Here is a 15,493-nt window from a genome sequence, read left to right as displayed (position 1 = left end):
ACCATCTTCTTCATCTTAGTTTACAAGGAAACACCTTTACTGAATTATGTCACCTGCCCTCTCATTGTCAAAGGAATCAGAAAGTGTTCATATGGTTTCAACTTCCCCTGTGGTTTGTGTGTTTGCAGGCATCAGTAACGCTGAGGCACGGCAGCCAGGAAAAGCTCCCAATTTCAGTGTGAACTGGACTGTAGGTGACCAGGCTCTGGAAGTCATTAATGCCACCACGGGGAAGGATGATGTGGGCAGACCTTCACGTCTGTGTAAACAAGCCCTGTACAGCCGATGGGTGCGACTGCACTCGAAGGTAAAGTTTATTATTGCATCTCCTTGGCTGGCATATTTACTGCTGAAACATTGGGTTAGTCTGGTCTGGGAATTCGGGGCTGTTTTAACAGGTCAAACTAGTAGACGAGCTAAAACAGCTAAGCTTTTTTCTACTGTTGTAGAGTCAAAGCATTTTGGGACCATCCCCTCTGTGAAGCATTCAAATCAAATGAAACTGATTTAGGATAAAATTACTGATCTTCTCTTTCTCTCTGCAGCTCTCGTTGACCCTGCGGATCAAAGTGCCCAAGCCCAGCTCGTACCACGAAGCCAAACAAGCCGCCGTGGAGTACCACACAGCGAAGCAAACGCTCATCAAGGCCTTTCACAAAGCGGGTCTGGGTGCTTGGATTAAAAAACCCATCGAACAGGACCAGTTCTCTCTGAACTCTTGAAGGGAACAAACAAAAGACGCGACAACAACCAGCTGTTAATACTTCACTTGATGTATGAGTGTGTGCGTGTGCGCGTGAAGCCGTTTGTTCACGGACAAACCAAGAACCCTTTAGCGTCTGGCATTTTGCTCTTTGTGTGAACTCACACCTATTGTTTTGTAATGCAGGGGCAGATTGTCATTTAAAAATTAGTGTTTGTTTTTTAGTTTTGTTTTTCAAAGTTAGTGGCATTAGCCTAGAGCAGATGACCGGAAGTCATGTCAGTTTTAACTGGAAAAATGTTTTTAGAGATTTTATTAGTTGTGTTTTGCGAGAGCGGGTTGTTCGGAAAAATCCATGATGCCATAAATGCGCATGTCACGTGGCTTCAGGTCGGCTGTGCACAAAGGTTTTCTGGTCCAGCCTATTCGAATGCTGTCTCAACTTTTCGAGCATGGTTCTCTTTAATATGCAAAACATAAGCATATTTATATTTTTTATTCTGACCCTTTCCGAACTAAGTGAAGGGAGAAGCATGGTCCCTTTAGATAGACATACTTTGCCGTAGTTTTAGCATACGCCGTCTTTCTAGTCGAAATAGATTTCAATTTGGACATTTTAATTTGCATATGGTTTCTTGAGAGCTTGAAAACATCAATTGTATTTCTATGTAGTTTTAATTTGAATCTGAAGAGAAGTTGTTATTGATGCATCCAAAGTGCATTGATGTTTTTTTTTTTTAAAAAATTCCGGGGTCTTAAATGCATGTATGTTTTTGTGCGAGGCTCAGATTTAGGCCTTGCTCAAAGCCCTTTATATGGACAAAACTTTACAATTGACTATGAAATGGACCATTTTAGAAAGCCCCAAATTTAGTTTTTTAGACCGTACTGAATATAAGCTGCACACCTGTTTACACCAACAGCAATGGATCTGTTAGTGTGGTGTGCATTACGCTAATGTTACAGGAGTAGTTCACCCAAAACTGAAAATAATCATTTAATTACATTTATGGTGTAATGTATGCAATTATTTTCCTAACATACACAATACTTATTTGAAGAATCTTCACGCTGAATCTTTTTGGTTGGTCATGGTCATTGATGTCAAGCTGTGGCAAGTTAAAAACATGGTTTATTAAGACATGAGAGAGTAAATAAAAACAGAATTTACTGGTTGAACTATTCCTGTAACATTTAGACTGTGTTTAGTCATTACAGGTCTCAGATCAGGGCGTAAGAGACTTTATATGCATTAGCTAACATGAACTAACAATGAACAATACTTCAGCATTTATTAATCTTAATTTTAGCATTTACTAATATATTTTTAAAGGGCACCTATTATGCAAAATCCATTTTACAGGGTGTTTGGACATACAGCGGGAAAAATAAATATTTGACACATCAGCATTTTTATCAGTAAGGGGATTTTGACACAAAATTTCCACCAGATGTAGCCATCAAGCCAAATATTGAAATCAGAACATTTAAGTATACAAGTTGAGTCATAATAAATAAATTGAAATGACACAGGGAATAAGTATTAAACATACTTTATTTAATTCTTTGTAGAGAAGCCTTTGTTGGTGATTACAGCTTCTAGACGCCTCTTGTATGGAGAGACCAGTCGTCTGCATTGCTCACTGTACATGCGTGTTGGCTATGTGTGAACACCGCAACCCTACAATAAAAAACAAATTCAATCCCCATAAACTAAAGCAGTCTCAATAGACATGCTGTTATGATTCTCTTGTTTATGTGATGTCACATTGATAAAGCCCCACCCACTGACTGGCAGTTTTGCATTACCACAGTTTCCGCCCTCAGCAAGCGAGTGAGGAGCTGTAGCTTATTTGCATTTAAAGATACAGACGCATTTGGGTGCTCCACTGTATTACAAATGATCTGTGGGGTATTTTCAGCTGAAACTCCAAAGATACATTCTGGGCACACCTGAGACTTATATTACATCTTGTGAAAATGGGAATAATAGATGCCCTTTAAAATCAAAACTTGTATTTGTTAACATTAGTTAATGCACAATTAATTAACATGAACAGTTGTATTGGCATTAACTAACATTAACAAAAGTTAATAAATGTAAAATATAAACTATATTGCATATTGTTAGTTCATGTTAACTAATATATTTACTAATGTAAACAAATACAACCTTATTGTAATGTAAGACTTTTAAGGTGGAGGAATGGTCTTAAAATCGATGCACGTTTATTATTAACGCAAGCCATCTCTGCATGCAGAAGAGAGTGGGGTTTGCAGTTGAGGGTTGAATTTTGTATTTTGTTTGAGATTTTTTTATTCATAGACCTTGATGCCTGCATTCCTCCCTGAAAGACTGCTTTTGTCAGGCTAAAGTCCTTGAGAATGAGGTTTCTCCTGTGGAGTACTCTGCTCTACAAGGTTGTGATTCGAAAGCGCAGGCTCTCTTTGATTTATGGCTTAACCAGTGCAGCATGTTTGACTGGTAAGGTTACAGCGAATGTGACCACAGATCTGTTTTCTGTCATTCTGCTTTAGTTTTTAATTAAGTTGATCATCGGTGGAATTTACTTTACAGAAGTAGAAATGTAAGATATCTAACAAAAAATGCAAACTGAACAGTACACTCTTAAAAATATAGGTTCCTACACTCTCAGAAAAAATGGTACAAATGCTGTCACTGAGGTGGTACTCTTGTAAAAAGTACACATCTATCCCTAAAGGGTACATATTGGTAAAGAAACCTTTGAGGAGCTCAGATGCAAAACCCTGCTTCTGACATGTTTTCTTGTAAATGAGCATGACTCTTATGTTTAGGTTCTTGACTTCTAATGCTGCGTTTACACCAACCGCGGTAGAGGCGTGAAGTGCGAGTGATTTCAGTGTTAAGTCAATGTGAAGACGCGTTGATGCGCGTCTGGAAGTCTTGCGGCGCGGAAGAGGTGTTTGGCGTGGTGCGGAATAGGCGTTTGGCACGGTGCCGAAGACGCGTTTCTGTCTCATTAGGCGCTAATTGAGCGTTGTGCGGTACGCGCGAATGGTGCTTTCTAGAGCCCCACCGATATATCGGCAGGCCGAAATTACGCATTTTCCAAACTATCGGCATTCATAATGGCCGATAAATGAATATTTAAAAAAAAAGAAAACAGATGAAACAGCCTTCAACCATGTCATGAGTGTTGCAGTTGTATAGTTTGTCCACCAGAGGGCACTCTTCAACCTCCCTGTTGGCAACACTCGTGTATAACGCGTCACACATCCTGCAACCTGCTGATCCAGCCAGAGTCGGGTAGAGAGAACAACGGTTAAGTGAGTTCATGTTGAGTTGGTCACAAGACAATAAAAGAAACAAGTTTCTTTTTAAAACGCATTATCATATTATTTTAGTTAAAACTCATAAATAACTACAAATAACTAATGTTAGGGAAATCTGTTAATGTTTTGTTGCGCGTTTCTGAAATAAAAAAAATATTGGCAGAAATATCGGAATATCGGATTTTTAAACCAACAAACATTTGTATCGGTATCAGCCTTCAAAATCCTTTATCGGTCGTGCTTTCTGTGCATTTCGCGGTTCACGCGAATTTGCGGCTGACGCCCGAGTTGAAAAATTTTAACTTTGGTGGATTTTCGCGCCGCGTTAACAATCAGGAGCCTGCTTGCTGCTGTGGTGGCAGCCCGCCCGGAGTCACTCATTCAACCAATGCTTGAAATTGTCCATAATCAACATAAGTCATCTTGCAAACAGCAACCGCATAGCACTTGCCCCTCCCACAAGAAGCGGATTTTTGCCTCTGACGCGCGTTAAATGCTTGCTTTTTCCGTGCGAAGACTCCGCTCTACACGCGCGAATGCATTCAAACTGTTCAAGCGGCAAACTAGGCGCGGTAGACGTGATTTTGACGCCTGGAACGCGGTTGGTGTAAACGCACCATAAAACTCGTCAGTTACTTTTCCCTGTCATTTTTGAATATAGGTAGAAGCCTCAAAAAAATTGTCAATATCCTAGTTTATACCACAGGGCTGTTGAATGCTTTATTCTGATATGTTTCACGATATGCATTATTTATCGATAACCGCACACATGACCTGTTACATGTATAAGGAATAATTGACGATGGGACATTTAATTATTCAAAGATAATGCACACCCAAGGTGGAGACCACAAACATTGCTCTGCTGGTTATTTTAAAGACATTTTAGAGGTTAGGTGTGCATTTTATTGAACAATAATCAACACCTGTGGAACATTTCTCAACCAATCAGAATAAAGCATTCAAAAGCCCCATGGTATAACTTAAAATAACCACCAGAGCCTAAGCAATGTCTGTGCTAACCATGGTATAAGCAGAATAATTGACGACGGGCTGTTGAATTATTCAATGTGCATTATTTTCAATTATACCACGGGTCTGTTGAATGCATTATTCTGATTGGCTGAGAAATATTCCATGGGTGTTGATTATTTTTCTGTAAACTGCACACCTAACTTGTTAAATGTCTTAAAAATAGACACCAGTGCAATGTTTGTGGTAACCGTGGTATAAGCGGTATATATGACACCGGTCCTTTAAATTATCTGAAAATAACGCACACCCACGGAACATTAACACCTTGGGTGTGCATTATTTTCTTATAATTCAACGGCCTGTCATCAATTATTCCTTACATAATTCAAGGGACCGGATTCCACTTATATCACGGTTACCACAGACATTGCTTTGGTGGTTATTTTAAGACATTTGACAAGTTAGGTGTGTGGTTATCGAAAAATAATGCATACCCGTGAAACATTTCTCAACCAATCAGAATAAAGCATTCAACAGCCCTGTGGTATAATTGAAAATAATGCACACCTGCGGTGTAACGGCACTCCACATTGCCACCTTGGCTGTGCATTATTTTCGAATAATTGAACGGCCTGTCATCAATTATTCTTTGCATATTCAGTAAATCTCCTTTAACTCAACAATTGAAATCCGATGTACGTGTGCCATCGCACTTTGAGGTCTTTGCTGAAAAATCGCGGTGGCGTTGGGGGTTTCTGCCAACAAACAGGATTTTCTGAATGGACTGAGGCCGGGATTAGGCGGATTTGAAGCAAAAGTATTTGATGAACATAAAATAAATGCCGAAAGCATTTGGTCAAAATCATTGGATGGAGACGTCGCTTAGCGGCTTTTGCATCTGAGCTCTTCATTTGTGTACTTACATGGGACATATAAGAACCTTTGGAAACAGTACTGTCCTGGTGAAAGCTTGTGTACCTTGTTTCTGACATTGCAAAATGCTTCTTGTCAGGCTCTATAAAGAACCTACAGAACTGTTCAAAATTGTTAATTGAAGAACCTTTGACTGAAAGGTTCTTTGGGGAACCAAAAATGTTTCTTCTATGGCATTGTTTTCAGAACCTTTATTTTTAAGTTGCTGTCACATTTTGACTATGATTTGACAAAAAAAGGATAATAAATTAGCAACAGTTTACCCACAAATGAGAATTCAGTGCACAGGTTTGACTTGAGGGATTTGTTTAGAGATGAATTATAAACCCTCATAATATTTACAAGTATTTATACTTTATTGATAGATAAAAGGTGCTCCCTTTTCATACCCTACAATAGCATCAGGTTTCTTTAGCAACATTTGAAACCTTTTTAAAGAAACCAGCAGTGTGTGTGTTTGTTTGTTTGTCCGTTCGAGTGTGTTCATCTGTGCACCTGCTGCTGAGCCAAGTTGGCATTCTGCGGAGACGTTGAGGCAAAAAGACTTTTAAGATCGATGTGGAATGTTCACCAAAGATGTCAATTTTATTTTCCTTCAAACATTGAAACAAATGCGAACTATTTTTTAAAGATGAGAAAGTTGTAGGTGCAAAGATTGTTCAGCGTTTTACAGTTTCCCTCTTCTTTCGTTCACTAATGTTTTTTTTATGGTGTACGTTTGAGTTTGTTCAGTCTTAAGGACATTTTCAGCATTCTTGTTAAAGGTGGATGTACTGCTGTAAATATATTTCGACCCTCTGAGATACTGACCCAGTCGACTCCATTGGAAATATTTTCTTTCTTGGCTCGGAAAGCAACATGCATTTTTGTTCAAGGTCTTTTTTGGTGCAGAGGCAAGGAAAGGGGCTCTTGTGGCCTGCTAGGATACGACACTGATTTGGGCACTAATGCATTTTTGAAGGCCCCCTATAAGCGTACAGGGAATCTACAGTATGGTACTGTAATGATTAATGACTGTAGAGTTTGACTCCCTTTACTCTAATGGAAAAGATTACGCCCTGAAATTAATGAGCACAGTCAGTTCTGCATAAATGTGGCTCAGCAAAAAGTACCTTTTACTGTGAGTGACATTCCAAGGACAGCAGACTTGTGGGATTTTTACTTTTTATGCATCATCCTAATTTCTCCTCTTCACCTTCTGGAGCTTTGCCTCCGTATGCCTCTACTGTCGCGAAGACGTTTAGATGGCGCAAGATGTCACAATGTACTCGGTCCCCAAGATGGTACCTTATCCTGTTTATTTGTTACTTTGCGGAAACTGAGCCGTGTGTTAGAGACGTTCGTCCTCCTCTGTTCCTGGCCAGCCCGTTTTTAAACGTCTTGTGATTTGGTGACTGTAGCGTGGAGTCCGGCGGCCTGCCGACACGACCCAGCTCAATCTCGGTCCACACCGTCTTTTGCCTGTCCTTCGTAATATCCACATGGGTCACCTGCATGAGCTACTTCACTGAAGCTGCACCCAGCATGACGACATACTTTAAAAATGGACTTGTATGTAGAAAAAAGGAACAAAAATAAATCTATATATACATAAGCAAAAAAAAAGAAAGAAATAAAAAAAATCTTAGTTTACCTTTGTATATTGGTGTGGTTTTTTTCTGGATTCCTCTTTATTTAACAAGTGTGTGTGTGCATGTACTTTAACAGGTGTTGAACTATAAAAGTAAAATTGTTATATATGTAACCACAAAACCAGTCATAAGTCGCACGGGTATATTTGTACCAATAGCCAACAATACATTCTATGGGTCAAAATTGTTGGATATTAGGATATTAAGTAAAAATCATGTTCCATGAATACATTTCGTAAATTTCATACCGTAAAAGAAAAAAAAGATTTATCATTAGTATTATGTGTTGCTAAAGTAAGGTGAGCATACGTCCCCGTTTTTTGGTGTTCTGTCTCTCTGACTGAAGTTGTCCGTGGAAATGTCCACGTCTTACAGCACGTCCAAAACAACCAGCAAAACCCTGAAAAACCCGATCATTATGCAGCCTTTGTAGTACCAGACCGGAGCAATCATGTAATTATTATTTTCACCAGCAGAGGGGGCCGCGAGCTACACTGATTTCTTAATCTGCGCACCACTGATTTAGTGAAGAAGAATTTACTAGGAGACACATGAGAAAGCGTTATCAAGTTATCATTTGAATAAGATTTGAAAACAGTCAAAGTTATCGGCGGTTAAGGTAACTACTCATGATAAATTAACATAATAAACCAATGAAGTGAACTGAACACAGCATGGTACTGAGCATTTGTTTTGTGTAGGCTAAATATGTTTACATTTTGCATTATTAATCCTTCTGTTCTTCACATTTACAATGCTCTTAAATCAGCTAAAGTGGTAGAAGTAAGTTTTGATGAGGTATGTCATATTTGTGCAAGGAATAAAAAAAGGAAAATGATTTAGGCTACAGAAAATGTTAAATTACACTGTAAATAATTTTCGTTGTTTTCACAGTTTTTTACTGTTTTTCTCGACAGTTTCTTACTGTATAAGTTGTTTACAGTTTGTTACTATAGATTTGTTGTTTCCACAGTATTTTAATGTATTTTCAACAGTTTTTTACTGCATAAGCTTTGTACAGTAGGCTACTGTAGTTTTCCAATGCATTATGGGAAAAATTACTCTGAATACAGTATTACCAACCAACTGCAAAACACAATGACAAACGTCTATTTATATCTTAAATGCTTAATTTTTTTGTGAGATATTTGGTTTAATGTCTGTTTTCACATCAGATGCTCGGTGTGTTCCTTTAACATAAATCAGGTGCCTTTTCTGAGGCTTTAATGAAATCACCAGCCAATTCAATAGACATACCATCAGTTCTTAATATTGTTGCCTCTGGGTCACAAAAATGTATTTTTAAGATTAGTTTAGGCGATAATATATATGTATAATCTTCAAATAACAGTCGATTAGTTAAAAAAGCGCTAATTTTAGAATTTGATTAAACAAATGCGGAGGGTTCAGGCGCGAGTCGGTCACGTGATGTGCTCCTCAGTTCTGTCAGTAGGGGGAGTGGGAGAACGCGTGTGTGTCGTCGTATCTGTTCTGAACTTCTGCTCATCTAGCGCGTAGCCTATTTCTTTATTAATATCTGCTGGGTGAATATTAATACGTATATGCTAACATACGAGATATTGTGTCGTCGTGTTTGTCTTCACTCACTTCATCATTATCTGGTAAGTGCTATATGCAATATCTGGTATGAGACTTTATTGGCACTAAAGGGTTCTTTCGGCTAAATTTTACTTAATTTCTGTCATAACAGCAAACAACTTCTGCAACTACACAATGATTGTCTGCTTGTGTGCAAAATAAAGCACGTTCACTGTGTAAAACCCCGCGCAGGGCATTTTCAAATTAACGGTCAGGGCGAGTCTGAGCTTATCGTGTTGTGTTGACAGAGACTTTGCTGAGGTAAGTAAGAGAAAGAAATTAATGTGTTAAATAAATAACGTTATAAACTTGAATTATGTTGTGCCAGAATACGTTGTTTAATGAATATCTGTGGAATAGGTTTAAAATAATACATTAATGACTGAACGTGAACTTGACTGAACATTATGGCAGCTAGAAGTATTGAAAAGACGTATAATAGATTTAACAATGTTTTATCTTCTTTATTAGTGTATGTAAATCTGGGCTACAGTCCACGACAAATTTTCTACGGTAGTTTTACGCCTGCATGCTGGTCCTTTCGTCTATCGCGGGGATATCATCACTACAGCGGACATCGCACTGAAGAGATCCTGTGCTTGCGTGGCGGTGTGTTTGTGTGCTCACTTGGATTGAGACCAGCAGTGCTTTTTTAAACAGTGGGTGAGTACTAACTTATTATTGTGTAGTTTCATAAAAGCCTTACTCTTTTCAGTCACATAACTTTTGTTCATCTGCTAATAATAGGACTATCCATACACAAAGATGTATTGTGGATTTAAGTAATATCTGCGAATATTTATGTGAAAATGTATTAGTGTTCTGCTGACATGAGATCTGAAAATGTGTTCTAGGACCTGATATGGATTAATCCAATGATCAACGTTTTCCTTTGTATCCCTGTTTTGTATACGCTGCCATTACATGATGGTCATATGTCCCGGATGATCGGGAGAAGTCACGTGGTTCAATTATTATTATTTTTTTACGTGGTTCAATTATCTGTTAATAAAAATTTTTTACCATGCATTTAGCATCAGGCAAAGCCTGCAATCAATCTATTAAGACAGAAACAATATCTTACTTATTATTATGTTGTTATGACAATATCATGTGATCATCTGAGTTAGAACAAAATCTATTCATTTTCAGGTATAACTGTGCAAGTGTCCTGAATCATTCTGTTGAAATGTTATGTGTTTAAGATTCTTTATGACATCAAGATGTGGTTTGGGAAGGACCTTCATCTAAATCTGAAGACAGGACATACTGGCTCAAAAAGGTATAATTTTTTTTATACCCAATTTGAAATGTTGAACAATTACTTTACTTTACTTTACTGTACTGGACTGGTCAAGCGTTTGGTCAGGAACTGCCTATACACTTGAAAAATGCACAGAACTGGAACAGCACATCAGTTGGGAGCACATTAACAAGGATGAAATTTATCCAATACTTAGTACAGTATATTTTAATCAGTGTGGCAATAACTTGTGTTTTATTTTAATGTTTACACAGGTGTTTCTGATATGGAGAAAAACCCTGCACTGCTCATTTTATTTCTTCATCTTGAGAATACAGCAAGTTTACCTTTTGTCTGGAAAATGTAAGTTTTGAGTTTGGCTAACAATAGAGGTTAGATTTTGATGCAATTTATTACTCATCTCTTTAACTTGTATTTTTAGTTACTCAGTACATGTTATTTTCACAGGATTCAGCAAAGCTAACACCAACAACAATTTTTCATGGCACTTTAAACCACCTTGATGTGAGGAGCCAGCATCAGAATGGATGGTGTCAATATCCTGAAAGTGGAGGTAACAGAGGTACTGTATCTCTTTTTTGTCTCCTTCAGTGTAGCATGTCCAAACCCATCATTGCACACTAAACGTTAAACATTTTTGGTGACTACAAAAGACAGTCTATAACACTTCTAAAATTGTACAAACAACGTATTTCTATAAATTGTTTTGCCATAACAAACCTTACTTAGTGGTAATTGGTTCGTATATAGTTTTGTGTAAATTTGTTCATTTAACGTCTTAAGTTTGGAATGGTCTATACGGAATTAGTTTTGTGTTTATTGATAATAATTATTATAGTTAACACATTTATTTATTTCATACACCAGTTATTATTTATGGGTAGGGGTGTGACGGTCATTATATAACCGTGAGACCGACGGTTATAGTTGAACACCGTCATTAGAACTCTATAACCGGCAAAACCGTGTTATTAAAATATTTTTAAAAACATTTTTTATCAAAGAATTTTAAAATACTAATTAAAAACAATTGTTAACAGTCTGTGTTACACGCCCCCTCATGTTCTCACGCAGTGAAAATACAGAGCGGAGCAGACACTGACAACGCGCTGACATACAGGACAAACCAGGTTACTTTTCGGTTACTTTTGAGATTAAACATATTAAACAAAGTCTCACCTTTCAAATCATCTCTTCCGTCAGTACACTCCGCTTTTCAAGTTCAAATCCTCCCATGCTAACCTACTAACTCTCCTGAACGCACATTCACTGCTTGCTGTTAATTTTAAAGAAACGTAGAGCAAGTAGCTAATCAGTGTCTAGTTTATTCAAACGCCGGGTGAGCACTGTGCAGCGCGTCTGTGGAGAGCGTTTGCTGCGCGTGGCCATTGTGCTTTTACACCGGTTGTGTTTGCAGCGCATAGTGTGCAGTTTAATAACAATCTGAAGTTCACATTACTTTCTTTTACCTGCATTTATGAGCAAAACCTCTTCAATACGCTTTAAATCCACATTGTTTTTGTGCTGTTCTGTACTGACAGATATATATAGACACAATTACAGACATAAAAAGCCCATGGCACAAATTTGTTTCTCTAAAGATTATTAAGATAGATGATAGATAGAGGATTAATTTATGCTGGGCAGAGAGTGACAGCGCAGTCTTCTTGCAATAGTGTGTTTTTTAAATATTTCATTGCTTTCTGTTAAATTGTTCAAAATTATTACTGTTTGAAACACACTTGGCATAACATTCATGATTTTATGGTAAAATGACACTTTCCCGTCAATCCACGAGCATTTAAACGAGCAAAACACACCCCACCGACAGTTATGTTACGAACCGTCACATTTGACTCATGTCATAACCGACATCACCAATTCTGAAACCGGCACACCCCTATTTATGGGTAATATTTGTGTCATGTTTTAGTCACTGAAATGTGTAAAATCGTGCAAAAATATTTAATAGTCTACCTGTGGTCTATTAAATATTATTTATTCAAAATGTAATTCTACTTCGCAGTGGTGGCTGGTGACTTCTCTCCTAAGTGGTGCAAATTCAAAATATGTGTTCAGAGTGTAATGTGTGTTGCTCATCATGTCAAAGTATGCGTTCGTTGTGTCATGTTAACCATGTGCATCTTGCCTATATGAAAATACGTGCCTGCTGTAAAAGCGTCAGAAGGGTTTATGATTTTATGACACTCACTTTCACAAAATACTCGCAAGACACTAACTTAACACTAAACTCTGATTACACATGAGATTTAGCGAGATCGTTTATAATAAACCCCTTTGAAGCATCTGCAGCAGACACGCATTTTGACATGATGCGTGATACACATAAGTTTACATGACGCGCTAAATACATGTTGTGACAAGCTTTGCATCGTGCACCCTTGAAAAAGAAGTCACCAACCAGCACTGCGACTGGGTTATTTAAGCTTTCAGTAATGTTATTGTAACATTCTCCGTAATATTTTCTCTGTTCTCTCAAGGTGGATCTCAAGACTTGGCCATGTTCTAGATTATAACTGGTGAGCTCAAAGTACATTATTGCTAAAAACAAGCATTTTAGATGATTAGTTAATTTTTTGACTTATTATTAATTTGTTTTATCATTTGTTACAGGATTATCACAAGTGCTGTCGCCCCTGCTGTATATGACGCCCCCACCACCTACACCAGGTGTAGGAAATGTCGGTCCTGGAGTGCCGTTGTCCTGCAGAGTTTTGCTCCAGCTCTAAACAAACACACCTGAACAACTAGATCTGAAGAGTCACCAGAAAACTACAGGTAGGCGAGGTTTTATCAGGGTTGGAAATGAAATCTGCAGGATTTCGGCACTCCAGGACCGACGTTGCCTACTACTGACCTACACCTTCATCCTGCCACCACCACCCATACTACCTACAAAAAACTGTATTGTAATTATGCTTTTCACTGTATTGTATGATGTGGTTTTCTCATTTAGGGTAACTACACTATGGCAACAATTGGATACATTGATTGCTGACTGATTTTGTTATTTTTTCTTTACTTTTTGTTTAAAATCTAATCATTTTTTTGTTATTTTTGTTAATATTGTTACAAATATACAGTTAAAACTGCACAATAAATTTTCTGCTTTTAAAGATATAGTTGTTGTCTTTATATTTAACATCAACCAATAAAATAACAGTATTTAATTTAATCTTTAAAAATACAGTAGTATATATTTTACACTGTAAAATAAATAACAGTAAAATTGAAAAAATACAGTAGTATATATTTTACACTGTAAAATAAATAACAGTAAAATTGGAAAATACAGTAGTATATATTTTATACTGTAAAATAAATAACAGTAACATTTCCAGTATAACAGTAAAATGCTGTATGTTGGATCTTACAAAAAACAGTATAATACTGTACTTCATTTTGCAGTATCCTTTAAACTACTGTCATTCTTTCTACAGTAATTTTACTGTTGTTTGAAATACAGGAACTACTGGATAATTGTTGCCAGTAAGTTACTGTTAATTTGACAATAAACTTTTTACAGTGTAATTGAATTAGAAACGCAAAAAATAAAATACTTTCTACTTTTTTAGTATTTTTTTTTCTTGTTTTCAGTACAAATATTAAAAAATTCTTAAAACGGGATTCATTTCCTTGATGAGCAAAATGACCTAAAAAAATAAGTCTAGTTTTTAGACCAAAAAAATCTAATTTGTGCTTAAAACAAGCAAAAAAAATCTTATTGGAAGATAGCACAAATTCACTTCAGTTTAATATTTTTTGTATTAAAGCTAAAAAAAAATTCTTAGGGGATTTTGCTGAAGAAAATGCAATCTTGTTTTAAGAATTTTTTGATATTTGTACTGAAAACAAGACAAAAATACTAAGTAAGAGAGTCATTTTTCAGAAAATGTTTTGTGAATGAGATTTTAATTATATTTTGACCATTGAACTAGGAAATGTCCCCGGTTTTCGTTGAAAAAATCTGGTCACCTTATGCAAAAGATTTCATTTGGACAATTTTTTTGCACCATCAGATTTTAAAATAGTTGTATGTCGGCCAAATATCGTCCTATCCTAATAAACCATGCATCAACGGAAAGTTTATTTATTCGGTGTAAAACATTTAAGCAATATCACTGGAGTAGGAGTGTGATATAGCGCTATGTCATCACAGCTGTGATTAGGCTGCGGCCTCGTGCCGGAGGCAATCACAGCCGTGATGATATAGAGCTATATGACACGACTCTGAGAGTGATATTGCTTTTATACAACAGTTCGATGGCACAAGTTTGAAAAAAAATAATAGAAAAACACCAACTGAGTGATTTTAAATTTTTTTTGGGGGGGAGCTACTTTCTTCAGCCACGGATTTGCAGGCCAGAATGACAGGTAACCCTTTCAGCTGCTTGTTTTGAATGTCATAATAACTCAATAGATGGAATAACCGTTTCTTAAAATTACCGTTTCTTGGTCACAAAGTGTAGTTTTAAGATTAGTTCAGGCAAGAATATATATGTAAAATATTCAAATCTGCAGTCGATTAGTAAAGAAAGAACCTATTTAAACTTTTGCTTAGAAATATTCAGACTGGAGATTCAGACGTGGCCAGCGGGCATTAGTGCTTGCTCACCCTGCTGACCACAGCCTGATCTTAGACAATAAAAATTTCCTGCTGGCTTTGTTTTTGTGTTTGATGTTTAAAAATGACTTTTTAAATGGGCCATGGCACAATACTTTTTAAGATGTCAAATAAATATTTGGTGTCCCCTGAGCACATATGTGAAGTTTTAGCTCAAAATACCATATAAATAATTTATTATAGCATGTTAAAATTGGCACTTTGTAGGTGTGTGCAAAAATGTGCCATTTTGGGTGTGTCCTTTAAAATGCAAATGAGCGGATGAAGTGCAACACAGATCACGCCCACAAGTCTCATGAAAGTTTCTTGAGGTATTTTAAGGACGGCATCCAAATGTTTTTGTAGTTTGTGATTTTCTCCTAGTGAAATCATCGCAGCTGGTGGACTAATGGAAATCTCCAGGCGGTTGACAACCAGGTTTCAGTGTA

General features: G+C 37.0%; 1 protein-coding gene and 1 long non-coding RNA gene across 5 annotated transcripts in view; both read left to right on the top strand.

Annotated features, from left to right (window-relative positions):
- The window catches only part of adarb1b (adenosine deaminase RNA specific B1b), a 171,415-nt gene extending 169,980 nt beyond the window's left edge, over window positions 1-1,435 (top strand). The window contains exons 11-12 of the mRNA XM_065252256.2: window positions 129-307; window positions 546-1,435. Coding sequence (XP_065108328.1) covers window positions 129-307; window positions 546-722 — 356 coding nt within the window. The 3' untranslated portion in view covers window positions 723-1,435. The remainder of the gene's footprint in view (window positions 1-128; window positions 308-545) is intronic.
- A 7,012-nt stretch (window positions 1,436-8,447) lies between these two features.
- On the top strand, window positions 8,448-13,557 carry LOC135733537 (uncharacterized). 4 transcript variants are annotated; one of them, XR_012335113.1, is made up of 7 exons: window positions 8,448-9,179; window positions 9,269-9,819; window positions 10,362-10,438; window positions 10,675-10,762; window positions 10,868-10,982; window positions 12,922-12,960; window positions 13,055-13,557. It is a non-coding gene; the product is annotated as an uncharacterized lncRNA (long non-coding RNA). The 4 variants fall into 4 exon arrangements; XR_012335114.1 differs by having other exon boundaries at window positions 8,449-9,417; window positions 9,628-9,819; XR_010526970.2 differs by having other exon boundaries at window positions 8,851-9,815.
- Window positions 13,558-15,493: the final 1,936 nt, after the last annotated feature.

This window comes from Paramisgurnus dabryanus, chromosome 15 (genome assembly GCF_030506205.2).
Source record: "Paramisgurnus dabryanus chromosome 15, PD_genome_1.1, whole genome shotgun sequence".
NCBI lineage: Eukaryota > Metazoa > Chordata > Actinopteri > Cypriniformes > Cobitidae > Paramisgurnus > Paramisgurnus dabryanus.
The sequence above is the reverse complement of the archived record's forward strand: the minus strand, read 5'-3'. Positions and strand labels throughout refer to the sequence as shown.